A 16,807-nucleotide genomic window follows, 5' to 3' on the forward strand; every position below is an offset into this window, starting at 1 on the left:
CATTTGCGATCGTTCAGGGTTAGCGTTCGCGAACCGTCCCATCGGATGTTCATCCATCACTACCATTGGAGACCTTCTTCTTTATGTCTCTCTACATCCCTATATCTTCCTATTTATATCTCTATCTCACCTACACGGTGGTAATCCTTACACCCAACACTTCTTTGAGTTGAGGGACATGGTGGTGCTGAGGACTAGGACTTCTTTTTTTGCCTAATGTAGTGCCAGATTGCCTTGCCGTCCCTGCCTGCTTACTTGATCAGGGCAGGGACCCCCTTACAAGGAATAAAGGGAGTCCTATAACTCCCTGGCCAATTGAGTCTCAGGAACTGTTTCCTGATTGGCCAGGAGGAGAATGAGCAGGATGCCACTGCTAGAACTGATCGCCCTGTGATGCAGCTGGAGAAAAAAAAGAAAAAGTAGAAGCCGGCAGCACTGCACAAAAATCACAAGTGTTGGCAATAAAACAGTACTGTTGGACCTCCTGCTCAGCAGGTGCCCGGGCCCCCTCTTTTGAACTGATGAGGCCTGGGCCTAGAACAGGAGGGCTGGCTATACTGCCTTAGCAGCGGCACTGCCCCCTGCTGTCAGATCCATACGACATACAGACCTGGCAGCGATATGGGAGAACTTGAAGATTTAAAGTGTAAGTCTCCATGAATAAATTCTTGACTAATCTAATCTAATTTTAAACTGTATTTTCTGATGTGAGTTCTCCAACATTGAAGAACCTTATCTGACATGGTTTTCTATTTCCTCTTCAGATAAAAGTGTTGGTGAGGAAATGTCACAGATGAGGAATGGTGAGTTTATAATGATCTCAATGGGTTCCATATATTCCACTTTCTCGGGATCTGTGAAACACTTGGAGGGGTCTCAGGGATTATACCTTTAACATAAAAAATAATACAATTTGATTAGCCCCCCTCTATTGTCCCACAATAGTGTGTGATCCTTGGGGAGGACAGAGGCCATATAGCTGCAACCTTCCACCATCCAATGATTTGTCCTGTAGTGTATGTGTTCAGTGGCGTATCTAGGGTATGGCAGCCATGGAAAGTGCCATGGGCGCCATATGAAGAGGGCGCTGTTGAGTGGCTGGGCAGCAAGGCACTTACCAGGGTCTGAGGGTCTCTTCTTCCCTCCTCCCGAGCATAGGCAGGATCTCCTTTTCAGCACCTTTGCTAATGGACAATGGCAGCGCTATCTCTGCTGCGTTCAGCCACAGCCCTCCCCTGTTCTCCCAGGCTCTCCCATTCCATCTGGTCGGGATGGCAGCACACAAAGAAGAAGGAGGAACATCAGTTTCTCCCTCTCCTCTGTGAAAACTGAGGCCTTAAATGATGAAGATTTTATCACTTCCAGTATTGGTCCTCCATTTTCATAGCCTTGGAGGGCAGAGGAGGGATCAGGGGCCTAATAAACCCCATATTTCTCCATAAAGAGCATATGTTACTACCCAAGGTATCACAATGGATGATAAATATCACTAGTTTTGTTAGCTGTTTTTTTTGTTAAGGTTATCTGAAAGATGGGTTTCAAATGTTTCGACAGGGGCGCAGTTTCAGTGCTTGCCATAGGCGCTATTTTCACTAGATACGCCTCTGTATGTGTTAACAATCCAACCCTAAAGTATATACGGCTCAGACAATCAGTGGGTAATTGACCGCTGCAGGTGCTCACCCCGGCTCGTCGCCAACAAAAGCACAGGAGAAAAATAAAATGGAAGCACACTACTGTACAGGGAGGTCAACTCTTGAAGGTTCTTTATTGTTGCCAGGCCAGACAGGTACACAGGGACATTGTTTAACGCGTTTCACACTGATCACTTGTGCTTACTCATAACTAGAGTTGAGCGGACACCTGGATGTTCGGGTTCGGGTCCAAAAAAAATGACGTGCGGTTCCCCCTAAATATCCATAACCAGACCCGTTATCCGAGCACGTTGACCTGGCCGGCCGCAGAAAAGAGGGGGGGACAGAGTGCGCCCCCCCCTCTCCTGAACCGCACCAGGCCACATGCCCTCAACATGGGGAGGATGTCCCCATGTTGATGGGGACAAGGGTCTCATCCCCACAACCCTTGCCCGGTGGTTGTGGGGGTATGCGGGCGGGAGGCTTATCAGAATCTGGAAGACCCCTTTAACAAAGGGGACCCCCAGGACCTGCCCCCCTATGTGAATTGGTAATGGGGTACACTGTACCCCTACCATTTCACGAAGGAAGTGTAAAGTCTTGTAAAAAAAAACACACACACACACCGTAGAATAAAGTCCTTTATTAATAAAAAAAAAAAAGAAAGAAACTCCAGCGGTGATAATCCACTCGTTTCCGGCTTCCTGCTCCAACGTTGTCCTGATCCTGCGACGGCTGCGGGTGATCTCCAGCGATGAGAAGATCCAGTGACGGGTGATCTCCGCTCCAGCGATGAGAAGATCCGTTCATCCGGAGCGCAGCATCCCCGGCCTCCTCTCACCGCTGGACACAGCCCAGCGAATGACGCGCTGAAGCTGTGACATTACTTATATAGAGGAGGCAGAGCCACCCGTCACGTGACCCCGCACCCTCTGACGTACACTCTGCTACATCACTGGGGAAGCCCAGAGTCTTCCCTCTTCCTGGGCTTCCCCAGTGACGGGGGGATGTTTAGATGATGGGTCTGACCTAATGGGTTGTCTTCTGTCCTCAAAAGTGGGTGGTTCCTGACCTCATGTGTTATCTTCTGTCCTCAGCAGTAGGTGGGTCCTGACGTCACAGACCCAGGACATGATGGATTCTCTTCTATTCTCAGCAGTGGGTGGATCCTGACATCATGGTTCCTAGTCTGTCCTCAGCAGTGGGTGGGTTCATTACACGGTGGTCCTCTTCTGTCCTTAGAAGTGGCTGAGCCCTGACCTTGTGGGTTCTATTTTGTCCTTAGCAGTAGTTGAGTCCTAACCTTATGGGTTCTCTTCTGTCCTCAGCAGAGAGTAGGTTCTGATCATATGGTTCCTCTTTTGTCCTCAGCAGAGAGTGGGTTCTAACCTCATGGTACCTCTTAATTTCTCAGCAGTGGGTCTCAGCAGTGGGTAGGTCCTGACCTTGTGGTTCCTCTTCTGTCCTCAGCAGTGGGTAGGTCCTGACCTCATGGTTCCTCTTCTGTCCTCAGCAGTGGGTCTCAGCAGTGGGTTGGTCCTGACCTTGTGGTTCCTCTTCTGTCCTCAGCAGTGGGTAGGTCCTGACCTCATGGTTCCTCTTCTGTCCTCAGTAGTGGGTCTCAGCAGTGGGTAGGTCCTGACCTCATGGTTCCTCTTCTGTCCTCAGCAGTGGGTCTCAGGAGTGGGTAGGTCCTGACCTCATGGTTCCTCTTCTGTCCTGAGCAGAGGGTGGGTTCTGACCTCATGGTTCCTCTTCAGTCCCCAGCAGTGGGTAGGTCCTGACCTCATGGTTCCTCTTCTGTCCTCAGCAGATAGTGAGTTCTGACCTCTTGGTTCCTCTTCAGACCCCAGCAGTGGGTAGGTCCTGACCTCATGGTTCCTCTTCTGTCCTCAGCAGTGGGTAGGTCCTGACCACATGGTTCCTCTTCTGTCCTCAGCAGTGGGTAGGTCCTGACCTCATGGTTCTTCTTCTGTCCTCAGCAGTGGGTCTCAGGAGTGGGTAGGTCCTGACCTCATGGTTCCTCTTCTGTCCTCAGCAGAGGGTGGGTTCTGACCTCATGGTTCCTCTTCAGTCCCCAGCAGTGGGTAGGTCCTGACCTCATGGTTCCTCTTCTGTCCTCAGCAGATAGTGAGTTCTGACCTATTGGTTCCTCTTCAGACCCCAGCAGTGGGTAGGTCCTGACCTCATGGTTCCTCTTCTGTCCTCAGCAGTGGGTAGGTCCTGACCTCATGGTTCCTCTTCAGTCCCCAGCAGTGGGTAGGTCCTGACCGCATGGTTCCTCTTCTGTCCTCAGCAGTAGGTGGGTCCTGGCCATATGGTTCCTCTTCTGTCCTAAGCACTGGGTGAATCTTGAATGTTGCCGAGAGAAGACCATATAATGATAAGGTGTTGCTCTCAGAAGCATTCTCCTGATAACCCATGGATGGCATACCCACGGGGGGTAGGTCTTTGACACCCTGAGTTCACAGGAAGTGGGTTAAGCGACACTGGACATCATTCAATCTGGAAAACTGACAAACTATAATTACTGCAAGGGACACATCCAGCAATGCTTTTTATTTTTTTATTTTTGGTATTAAACTAGAGTTAAGCTTGAAAGCAGACCTTGTATCAAATAAGATGTCTACTGCCTGGTCCACCATGTTCCATGGTGATCAGAAATGGTAACAGTCCTGAAACATTGCATTACATGTAGAAATCACTCCTCCAGAATCCCTGTATGGTCACATGACTAAATGCCTAGGATCAAAGTTCAGACCGGTGGATTTTTCTCTTTAGCAGAAACTATGTGAACCCAAAAGAGATGGGCAAGGTAGTGGGTGTGTCCTGATTGAATGTATGTAGAGTACAGAGGGGTGTATAATGATAAACCTGATTATAATAATTGATGGTTTTCCTCTCTTTCTCAGATACGGACGTGAAGTGTAATTTGACAAATGAAGTCACTGGTAATTATGTACTGCTCAATGTACTGTATATTACAATAGTGTACAGTTACAATACAATTCAATACAGGAGGAATCAGAGGGCCCTGCTTGTTATAGCTTACAATCTAGGAGGAAGGTTCAAGTGATACAAAAGGTAATAGCTGTTGGGGATGGGCAGATAGAGAAAATAAAAGTGGGCAGGATAGGCCTCTCTGAAGAGAAGTGTTTTCAGGGATCATCTAAAAGCAATTAGAGTGGGAGATAATTGGACAGGTTGGGGGTAGGGAGTTCCATAAGATCGGAGAGGCTCTGAAAAAGTCCTGAAGGTGAGTATGGGAGAAGGCGATGAGAGAGCTAGAGAGCAGGAGGTCTTGGGAGGAGCAAAGAACGATTAGGTTTGCATTTTGAGACTAGGCTAGTGATGTAGCTGGGGAAGAGTTGTAAATGGCTTTGTAAGTTGTTGTTAGTAATTTGAATTGAATTTATGGGTGAGCGGAAGCCAGTGGAGGCATTGACAGAGAGGAGTAGCAGAGACAGAACAATTGGTAAGGTGGATGAGTCTGGCAGCAGCATTCATGATGTACTGAAGGGGGGTAGCCAATGTAAAGGTATTCGAATGAGAAGGGATTTGCAGTAGTCGAGGCGAGAGATGACCAGGGAGTGAATCAGGAGCTTAGTGATGTCATTGGTTAGAAAGGGACATATTTTGGAGATGTTGCAGAGGTTGAGACAGCAACATTTGGTCAGTGATTGGACATGGGGGCCTAAAGGATAGATCAGAGTCCAGGATTTCACCTAGAACTTTGGCATGGGAGCAGGCATGTACTGGCCATCAGGACTACCAGGAGTTTCCCGGTGGGCCGATGGCTCAGTGGGCCGGTTTCAGCGGCCGCCTAATTTACCTTTGCATCGGAGGTCCGCGCCGATTTACCCGTCAATCGCCGACAGCTGGTGCCTAACGGGTAGATCGAGATCTAGCCAGCATGCAGAGCAGCGCAGGAAGCGTCTGTAATAAGTTCTCTCTCATGTCACGCTGCCGCGATGTGCCCTAATGTGGTTTAATGTGCCTCTGATGTGCTATGTGCCTGGATGTGCCATGTGCCCAGATGTGCCATGTGCCCGGATGTGCCATGTGCCCATGCCTTGATGTGCCCGGATGTGCCATATGCCCCCGTGCCCTGATGTTGCATGTGCCCTGATGTGCCATGTGCCCTGATGTTCCCCATGCCCCGATGTGCCACTTTTCTCTGATGTGCCATGTGCCCTGATGTGCTCCGTGCCCTGATGTGCCATGTGCCCCATGCCCTGATGTGCCATGTGCCCCATACCCTGATGTGCCATGATGTGTCATGTGCCCTAATGTGCCCAGTGCCCTGATGTGCCCCGATGTGCCTTGTACCCCGATGTGCTGTGCCCTGATGTGCTGTGCCCTGATGCCCTGATGTACTGTAACCTGTCCCCTGATGTGCCCTGATATCCTGTACCCTGATGTGCTGTGTCCTGATGTGCTGTGCCCTGTACCCTGATGTGCCCTGTGCCCTGATGTGTTGTGCCCTGGGCCAGTCTGGATGAAGTCCAGGGCCACATTTTTGTCCCAGTCCAGCCCTGCATGGGGGGATGGGTTGATAGTTGTGCCATCGATCTTGACAGAGAGATCAGGGGAAGGGGGATGTGAGGGAGGAAAAATGATGAGCTCGGCTTTGGATAGACTGAGTTTGAGGAAGTGGTGTGGCATTCAGGCTGATATATGTCTGATAGTAAATTAGTGATACGTGATGAGACTGAGGGGGTGAGCTGAGGGGTAGAGAGATGCATTTGGGTGTCATCGGCATAGAGTGGTATTGGAAGCCATGGGAAGCTGTCAGCTGACCCAGCGAGGAGGTGTACAGTAGATCAAGAATCGGAGAAGTCCAAGAACAGAACCTTAGGGGACCCCAACAGAGAAAGGAAGAGGAGAGGAGGAAGTGGAATTGTATGTAATGCTAAAAAGTGTGGTTGGATAAGTAGGAAGAGAACCAGCATAGAATACAGTCATGGAGACCGAAGGCATGGAGCTTTTTGAGGAGGAGGGGTGGTCAACTGTATCAAAGGCAGCAGAGAGGTCCAAGAGTAGGAGTACAGAATAGTGTCCATTGGTTTTGGCCGTTAGTAGATTGTTTGTTAGTTTTAGGAGGACAGTTCCTGTGGAGTGTTGAGGGCGAAATCCAGACTGAAGGGGATCAAGAAGGTTTATCTCACTGAGGTGGTCACTCAGTCGGTTGTAGACCAGGCATTCAATGAGTTTGGGTTAAAAGGGGAGTAAGGAGATGGGGCGTAGGTTGTTAAGATTGGTGAGGTCCAGTGAGGGTTTTTTAAGTAGTGTACGTTTTAGAGAGTTGGGGAGGATGCCAGAAGAGAAGGAGAGATTGAACATGTGAGTTAGAGAGTGTAGAATAGAGCCCAGAGGGTGACCGTAGCATTTGCGAGGGAACAGGTTCCAGGGGGCAGGAGGTTAGCTGGACGTTAGCAAGAAGTCAGTTGAATGAATGAATACAATTTACATGAATATGTTTTGGTTTGAACATGATCCACTATTCAGAATAAGTAAAACAAAGCCAAGAAATTATAAATAAATTTGATCCCATCAGAGAACTTCCTTACATCAGGGTCCCAATCAGAGTCCTCAACAAAGTCCACCCTTACATCAGAGTTTCCCCTCACATCAGAATCCCCATTATAGTCCCCTTTACATCAGAGCCCCCTCCCCCTTACAAGGGGTCTTTATCACAGTTCATTCTTACATTATGGTCCCCATCAGAGTACCCTATTATATCGGGATCCCATCAGAGTCCCACTTACACCAGAGTTACCCTTCCATTAGAATACCTATCATTTTCTTCCCTTACACCAGAGTCCCCATAAATGCCCTCCTTACATCAGGCCCCCCCACACCACTCTCACTTCCATCAGAGTCTCACCTACGTCTGGGTCCCTATCAATGTGTGCAGTTACATCAGAGTCTACCCATACATCAGGGTCCGCACTGGAGTCCTTCTTTACATCAGGGTCCCATCTGAGTCCATTACATCTAGATCTCATCAGAGTCTCCTCTTACATCCAATCACGGCTGATCACAATGTAAACAGGAAGAGCTGTTGGTCAGATTTTCCTCGCTCGTATCTGGGACTCATTAGAGTCCCAATGAGAGACATCAGGGTCCCATCAGAGTCTCTTAAAGTGGTTCTAAAGCCCCATCTTGATCCAGTGATGTTTCACGAGAGCCTTCGGCGGGCCGGGGACTCTCCGCCATTGGCTCCCACTGCTGTCAATCAAAGTCAGTGAGCCAATGAGGAGACAGAGGGGACAGGGATGAGCTGTGGCTCAGTGTCTGAATGAACACACAGAGCAGCAGCTCGGGTGCCCCCATGGTAAGCTGCTTGCTGTGGGGGGCACTTGGCAGGAAGAAGGGGCAAGTATCACAAGCAGGGGACCCGAGAAGAAGAGGATCCAGGCTGCTCTGTGCAAAATCATAACACAGAGGCGGTAAGTATGTTTGTTATTTTTAAACAAAAAACAAGACTTTAATATTACTTTAAGGCCCATTTCACACTTGTGCGACTTCAAAGTCTCGCGATTTTACCGCAAAGTTGCAGCTATTTTGACAAGACAGTCATACGACTGTGGATCTGACTTTGCCCCACAACTTAAAGTATGCCTTTAATGAGCAGGGACACGACTTTGATCCCCCAATAATTAGGGGGAACTCCACGCTATTTTTTTTGAAAAAAAAACGGCACAGGTTCCCCCTTCATGAGCATACCGGGCCCTTCGATCTGGTATGGATTTTAAGGGGAACCCAAACGCCGCCCCCCCCCCAAATTCAAACCAGACCCTTATCCGAGCACCAGCCCGGCCGGTCAGGAAAGGGGGTGGGGACGAGCGAGCGCCCCCCTCCTAAACCGTACCAGGCGGCATGCCCTCAACATGGGGGGTGGGTGCTTTGCCCAAAGCACCTTGCCCCCATGTTGATGAGAACAAGGGCCCCTTCCCGACAAGCCTGGCCGTTGGTTGTCGGGGTCTGCGGGCGGGGGGCTTATCGGAATCTGGGAGCCCCCTTTATTAAGGGGGCCCCCAGATCCCGGCCCAACACCATACTGTACCTGTTGCCGAGAATGTGTTTCCAGCACGACAGCATCATGCTGATTCTCGGCGACAGGGTGCCGACATCTCGCACTCGCTGGAATAGACAAAGCACATTCCAGCGAGCGCGTCATAGAAGCGACGGGAGATCCGACTTGGATTCCCGCCAATTCTAGCTGCAGCGTTTGGTATGAATCCTGAGAGGGAGAACTCCACGCCAAATTTTTAATTAAAAAACGACATGGGTCCCCCCCCCCCAGGAGCATACCAGGCCCTTAGGTCCTGGTATGGGTTGTAAGGAGACCCCCCCTACGCCGAAAAACCGACGTGGGGGGTCCCCTACAATCCATACCAGACCCGTATCCAAAGCACGCTACCCGGCCGGACAGGAAAGGAGTGGGGACGAGCTCCCCCTCCTGAGCCGTACCAGGCCGCATGCCCTCAACATGTGGGGGTTGGGTGCTCTTGGGCAGGGGGGTGCACTGCGGGGCCCCCCCACCCCAGAGCACCCTGTCCCCATGTTGATAAGGACAGGGCCTCTTCCCGACAACCCTAGCCGTTGGTTGTCGGGGTCTGCGGGCGGGGGCTTATCGGAATCTGGGAGTCCCCTTTAATAAGGGGGCCCCAGATACCGGCCCCCCACCCTAGGTGAATGAATATGAGGTACATCGTACCCCTACCCATTCACCTGGAGGCAAAGTGTAAAAGAAAAAAAAACAACACAGGGTTTTTAAAGTAATTTATTAGTCAGCTCCAGGGCCCCCCTGTCTTCTTTAGCTCTTTTAGCAGGGGGGCCTTCTTCTTCCGCTCTCCGGGGGTCTTCTCTGCTCTCCGCGGGTCTTCTTCCGCTCACTGGGGGTCTTCTTCCGCTCACCCGGGGTCTTCTCCCATCTTCTCCACTGTCATCTCAGCCCCGGTTCTTCTCCCACGTGGGCAGGTACCGGGGAATGATGGGACTGTGACATCATAAGAGAGGCCTATATAAATCATTGAGCACTGGACACCCGGCATAACAGCGGGAAGAAGCATTGTGTCAACATGGGAGGAAGAGAAGAAGTCAGAAGAAGAAAGAAGAAGACAGAAGAAGAGCGGGCTGGCCGCTGCTAGTAATTGAGCTAACACACGAAGATAGCGGCGGCCAACCCTGAAGAAGAAGGCACCGGAGAGCGAGCGGGAGAAGAACCGGGGCTGAGATAACAGCGGAGAAGATGGGAGAAGACCCCCGGTGAGCGGAAGAAGACCCCTGGTGAGTGGAAGAAGACCCCCGGAGAGTGGAAGAAGAAGGCCCCCCCTGCTAAAAGAGCTAAAGAAGACGGGGGGGCCCCCGGAGCTGACTAATAAATTACTTTAAAAACCCTGTGTTGTGTGTTTTTTTTTCTTTTACACTTTGCCTCCAGGTGAATGGGTAGGGGTACGATGATACCCCATATTCATTCACCTAGGGTGGGGGGCCGGTATCTGGGGGCCCCCTTATTAAAGGGGTCTCCCAGATTCCGATAAGCCCCCGCCCGCAGACCCCGACAACCAACGGCTAGGGTTGTCGGGAAGAGGCCCTGTCCTTATCAACATGGGGACAGGGTGCTCTGGGGTGGTGGGGCCCCGCAGTGCACCCCCCTGCCCCAGAGCACCCAACCCCCCATGTTGAGGGCATGCGGCCTGGTACGGCTCAGGAGTGGGGGCGCTCGCTCGTCCCCACTCCTTTCCTGACCGGCCGGGTAGCGTGCTTTGGATACGGGTCTGGTATGGATTGTGGGGGAACCCCCACGTCGGGTTTTTCAGCGTAGGGGGGGTCTCCTTACAACCCATACCAGGACCTAAGGGCCTGGTATGCTCCTGGGGGGGGAACCCATGTCGGTTTTTTATTTAAAATTTGGTGTTCTCCCTCTCAGGATTCATACCAAACGCCGCAGATAGAATTGGCGGGAATCCAAGTCGGATCTCCCGTCGCTTCTATGATGGCTTTGTCTCCATCGCGGAAAGCCAGCTCGGCGCTGGCTCCCACGATGGGGCTCGTAGGTGGTCAATCTCGCCGAGAAAGGGAGCGAGATTGACACAATATCGCGGTCACCCACTGTAGGTGAATGAGTATGGGGTACATAATACCCCTACCCATTCACCTGAAAGAAAATTGTCAAAAAAATAAACACACTACACAGGTTTTTTAAATCATTTATTAGTCAGCTCTGGGGGTCTTCTTCCAGCTTCTCCGCTCTCCGGGGGTCTTCTTCTGACATTGGGGGTCTTTTGTCTTCTCAGCTCTCTTCTTCTGCTCTCCGCGCTCCCTGGTTCTTCTCCCATTCTCCGGTGCCTTCTTCGGGGCTGGCCGCCGCTATCTTCTTTGAAACACTTTTACTAGTGGCGGGCAGCCTGGTCTTCCTCGTCGTCTTCTTCCCTCTTCTTTTCTTCCGATGTTGACTCGACGCTCCCTCCCACTGTAATGCCGGGTGTGCGGTGCGCAACGATTTATTTAAGCCTCTTATGACATCACAGTCCCAGCATGCCCCGGGTGGTGATGACATAACTACCCCGCCCCCTTATGTTGTCACCACCCGGAGCATGCTGGGACTGTGGGAGAAGAACCGTGGAGCGCGGAGAGCAGAAGAAGAGAGCGGAGAAGATGAAGAAGACCCCCAAAGTCAGAAGAAGACCCCCGTAGAGCGGAGAAGCTGGAAGAAGACCCCCGTAGCAGACTAATAAATGATTTTAAAAACCTGTGTAGTGTGTTTATTTTTTTTACACTTTTCCTCCAGGTGAATGGGTAGGGGTACAATGTACCCCATACTCATTCACCTAGGGTGGGGGGCCGGGATCTGGGGGCCCCCTTATTAAAGGGGGCTCCCAGATTCTGATAAGCCCCCCACCCGCAGACCCAGACAACCAACGGCCAGGGTTTTCGGGAAGGGGCGCTTGTCCCTATCCCCTTTCCTGACCGGCCGGGCTGGTGCTCGGATAAGGGTCTGGTATGGATTTTGGGGGGGGACACCATGTCATTTTTTTCAGGGTGGGGGTTCCCCTTAAAATCCATACCAGACCGAAGGGCCCGGTATGCTCATGAAGGGGGAACCCATGCCGTTTAAAAAAAAAAAATGAATTGGAGTGGAGTTCCCCTTCATGTACAAGCCGTGTACAAGTCGCATGCCAAAGTCGGATCTGTTAATACGGAATCCGACTTTGATCTGACTTCAGAAAAAAAGTAATGCAGGAACTACTTTGAAGTCGGCACAACTTAAAGTCGTGCCAGTATGAATGGTAGTCATTGAAAATCATGAAGAATGACTTTGCCTTCCAAAATCGTGGTACAAGTCATATAAGTGTGAAAGGGGACTAAAGGACAGTTTTCCCGCAGTCCTTATATAGTCCTTTTTACATAAGAAGTCTCCCCTACACCAGAGTCCCCATCAGAGTCTTGCCTATATTAAGGTCCCCATTGACATCAGGGTCCCCAACAGAGTCCCCCCTTACATCAGAGCCCACCCTTACCTCACAGACTGGGAGCCTGAGAGCCCGGGAGTGCGGGTGTAGCAGGTCTATGGAGGAACTATGGTCCTCCTGTAAATGCTGGGGCAAGCATTTGATTGGTTGTTAGGACACCAGCAGCCCTAGAAACCAATGATAGTATACTGGGAGTGCAACCCGGGGGACCTGAACTGGAGACCAGGAAGGGTGGAAGATGCGTATAAATGAATACTGTAGGAGTGTGAGGGACCTCTAACCCCCAGCTGTGGGCCAGATAAAATCTTGCAGTGGGCTGTAGTTTGGAGACCTCTGGTATAAAAGCTCTCTCCTGACATTCTGTGTATTTCAGCTTATTTTTCCAGCGACATTCAGCAGATTTTGGGATTTTTGGGGAAAGTGGCAGAAGAGCTCAAGAAAATGAAAAGTAAGTTTATCTTAAACTATTTCCTCCAAAAATTCTCCAAGGAGCCACAATACATCTACTGAGGGCGGCACCTTTGTAAGTCCGGAGAAAGATAAAAACACCAATAATTAATTTTATAGATATAATTGTAAGTTTTACATCACAAAAAGGGATCAGAAAAAATGTCCTAAAATATTTCACCTGAAAATATTTGGATCCCTGTATCGTGGGGGTTATGTGGGATGATCCTCACCTTACAACAATTACAGTGGAACCTCGGATTGCGAGTAACGCGCGCAATACGAGCGCTGTACTTCTAAAAATCCTTACTCGGTTTGCGAGTGTTGTCTCGCAAAACGAACAGGATTCAGGCCAAAGCAGGGTGCAGTACCGTGTTTGGTCTGAGGTGGGGGGCGCCAGAGCCAAACGGCGCCAATCACAGCCAATCGGCGCCGTTCAGAAATGCACGGAAAGGCCCAAGGACAGTTCGGCAAACCTCGGAAAGGCTCAGAAACGGAGACTTTCCGAGGTTTGCCGAGGTCAGCCAAGCTGTCCTCGGGCCTTTTTGGCCGTTTCCGAAGGCTCTCCGGCGCCCCCCACCTCTGGCCCCATGCGGTATTGCATCCCATTGAAGTCAACGCGGAACAAATTATTTTCGTTTCCATTGACTTCAATGGGGAAACTCGCTTTGATATGCAAGTACTTTGGATTACGAGCATTCTCCTGGAACGGATCATCCGAGGTTCCACTGTACATCCCAATGCTGCAACTCCAGTGTACATGTAAGCTGAACCTCTTCTAAGTGAGAGTTCCAGTTACTTTCCTGGGCTCTGTTATCAATTTAAAAAAATGCAGGGAAAAAACAGACAAAAAAATAAGCATTTTAGATATTTTTCTTGCAGTGATTTTCTTTTCCACAAACATTTTTTATTTACTTGAAATGTGCCTTTGAACTTACTAGAGAAAAATGACTAGCCAATTCACTAGGACCGCCCCTAACGTCTTGCATTTTACAGGCAGAGGTAGAGGAACAAGGTTGACGTGTTCCACACGATTTATGTGCTTTGACTAAGCCAAAGTCGCGTGAAATGCGTCAACCTCATTCCTCTACCTCTGCCTGTACGCATCAAGTGCTATTATGATGCTTTAACCACTTAAGGACCGGACCAATACGCAGCTAAATGACCCAAGGGGTTTTTACAATTCGGCACTGCGTCGCTTTAACAGACAATTGCGCGGTCGTGCGACGTGGCTCCCAAACAAAATTGGCGTCCTTTTTTCCCCACAAATAGAGATTTCTTTTGGTGGTATTTGATCACCTTTGCGGTTTTTATTTTTTGCGCTATAAACAAAAATAGAGCGACAATTTTGAAAAAAGTGCAATATTTTTTACTTTTTGCTGTAATAAATATCCCCCAAAAACATATCTAAAAATTTTTTTTTTTTTCCTCAGCTTAGGCCGATACGTATTCGTTTACCTATTTTTGGTAAAAAAAATCGCAATAAGCGTTTATCGATTGGTTTGCGCAAAATTTATAGCGTTTACAAAATAGGGGATAGTTTTATTGCATTTTTATTAATTATTTTTTTTACTACTAATGGCGGCGATCAGCGATTTTTTTCGTGACTGCGACATTATGACGGACACTTCGGACAATTTTGACACATTTTTGGGACCATTGTCATTTTCACAGCAAAAAATGCATTTAAATTGCATTGTTTATTGTGAAAATGACAGTTGCAGTTTGGGAGTTAACCACAGGGGGCGCTGTAGGAGTTAGTGTTCACCTAGTGTGTGTTTACAACTGTAGGGGGGTGTGGCTGTAGGTCTGACGTCATCGATCGAGTCTCCCTTATAAAAGGGATCACTCGATCGATGCAGCCGCCACAGTGAAGCACGGGGAAGCCGTGTTTACATACGGCTCTCCCCGTTCTTCAGCTCCGGGGAGCGATCGCGACGGAGCGGCTATAAACGAATAGCCGCGCCGTTGTCCCGGATCGCTCCCCGCGGGAACCCGACCACCGCAAGTACCGGGGGGGGGGGGGAAGTCCCGATCGGACCCACGTCTAGGCAGGCACGTACAGGTACGTTGATGTGCCTGTCCGTGTCATTCTGCCGACGTATATGTACATGAGGCGGTCGGGAAGTGGTTAATAAACGGGTTGAACCGATGCATTTGTGTAGGTCTGCAGCCTATCCTATTCTTTTGGTCTACATGGTACACAGTCATGTTGGAACAGGAAGGGGCCGTCCCCAAACTGTTCCCACAAAGTTGGGGGCATAAAATTGTCCAAAATCTCTGCTGACGCCTTCAGACTTCCCTTCACTGGAACTAAGAGGCCAAGCCCAACCCCTGAAAAATAACCCCCCCACCATAATCCCCCCCTCCACCGAATGATTTGTACCAGTGCACCAAGCAAGGTCCATAAAGACATGGATGAGCGAGTTTGGGGTGGAGGAACTTGACTGGCCGGCAATCATTTGGTAGAGGGGGGGATTATGGTGGGGGGTTGTTTTTCAGGGGTTGGACTTGGCCCCTTAGTTCCAGTGAAGGGAACTCTTAGGCCCTGTACACACGATCGGATATCTCATGGAATGTAATCCGATGGATTTTTTCGTCGGATAGCCGATGAAGCTGACTTTCATCAGTCTTCCCTACACACCATCAGTCAAAAATCCGACCGTGTCCAACGCGGTGACATAAAACACTACGACGAGCCGAAACAAATTAAGTTCAATGCTTCCGAGCATGCGTCGACTTGATTCTGAGCATGCGTGGATTTTTATCCGATGGAGTTCAATGCTTCCGAGCATGCGTTGACTTGATTCTGAGCATGCGTGGATTTTTAACTACCCCCTATTTTGTAGACGCTATAACTTTTGCATAAACCAATATACACTTATTGCGATTTTTTTTCACCAAAAATAGGTAGAAGAATACGTATCGGCCTAAACTGAGGAAAAAATATTGTTTTTTTTTTATATTTTTGGGGGATATTTATTATAGCAAAAAGTAAAAAGTATTGCTTTTCTTTCAAAATTGTCGCTCTATTTTTGTTTATAGCGCAAAAAAATAAAAACCGCAGAGGTGATCAAATACCACCAAAAGAAAGCTCTATTTGTGGGGAAAAAAAGGACGTGTTTGGGAGTCACGTCGCCTGACCGCGCAATTGTCAGTTAAGGTGAAGGTAGTGCAGAATCGCAAAATGTGCTCTGGTCTTTGGCCAGCCAAATGGTCCGGGGGTGAAGTGGTTAAAGTTCATTTTTGTCTGTATATAATTCCTGCACTTTTTTTTTTCAATGTTTGATAATCATGTAGCTGAACTGAGGCTTGACCTCAAGTTTTTTGACGTTTTTTGCTACTGCGCATGCGCCGGGCGCCTACATTTCCCAGTGCGCATTGCGGCTAAGTACGCCGTACGGGCCTATTGATTTCGACGTGGACGTAAACGACGTAACTCCCGATTCGCGGACGACTTACGCAAACAACGTAAAAAATTCAAACCTCGCGGCGGGAACGGCGGCCATACTTTAACATTGTTATTCCACCTCATAGGTGGAATAACTTTAGGCCGCCTAAGGCCTTACGGAAACGACGTAATTCGACTGCGGCGGCCTGGCGTACATTCGTGAATTGGCGTACAAGCTCATTTACATAATCTACGCCGGCCGCAATGGGAGCGCCACCTAGCGGCCATCCGAAAAAATTGCCAGATTCAGGTACCACTTGCGCATTATTTGCGGAGGCACAGGGCAATGATTTTGCTCTACGCCCCCGCAAATAATTTGCACTGCCCTTGATTCACGGAGCAGTAACTCCCTAAATTGCGAGGGCGCACCGGCAAAATTGCCCGGCGTAAGCGCGCGCAATGTAAATGATCCCGCCGGGGGCGGGAATCATTTAAATTAGGCGCGCTCCCGCGCCGAGCGTACAGCGCATGCTCCGTCGGGAAACTTTCCCGACGTGCATTGCGGCAAATGACGTCGCAAGGACATCATTTGCTTCAAAGTGAATGTGAATGGCGTCCAGCGCCATTCACGATTCACTTACGCAAAGGACACAAAATTCGAACGTCGCAACGCGGGAACGCCGGGTATCCTTTAGCATTGGCTGCCCCTGCTTTTAGCATGGGCAGCCTTACGCTAAAGATGCCGTACGCAGCCGACGTAAATTGCGTACGCAGGGGGCGTGCAACATTGTGAATCGGCGTAAGTATGCAATTTGCATACTATACGCTGACCACAATGGGAGCACCCCCTAGCG

General features: G+C 49.7%; 1 protein-coding gene across 1 annotated transcript in view; it reads left to right on the forward strand.

Annotated features, from left to right (window-relative positions):
- Positions 1-770: 770 nt before the first annotated feature.
- The window catches only part of LOC120931038 (C-type lectin domain family 4 member E-like), a 34,326-nt gene continuing 18,289 nt past the window's right edge, over positions 771-16,807 (forward strand). The window contains exons 1-3 of the mRNA XM_040342164.1: positions 771-803; positions 4,547-4,585; positions 12,489-12,563. Coding sequence (XP_040198098.1) covers positions 785-803; positions 4,547-4,585; positions 12,489-12,563 — 133 coding nt within the window. The 5' untranslated portion in view covers positions 771-784. The remainder of the gene's footprint in view (positions 804-4,546; positions 4,586-12,488; positions 12,564-16,807) is intronic.

The sequence above is a fragment of the Rana temporaria genome, chromosome 3 (genome assembly GCF_905171775.1).
Source record: "Rana temporaria chromosome 3, aRanTem1.1, whole genome shotgun sequence".
Lineage (NCBI taxonomy): Eukaryota > Metazoa > Chordata > Amphibia > Anura > Ranidae > Rana > Rana temporaria.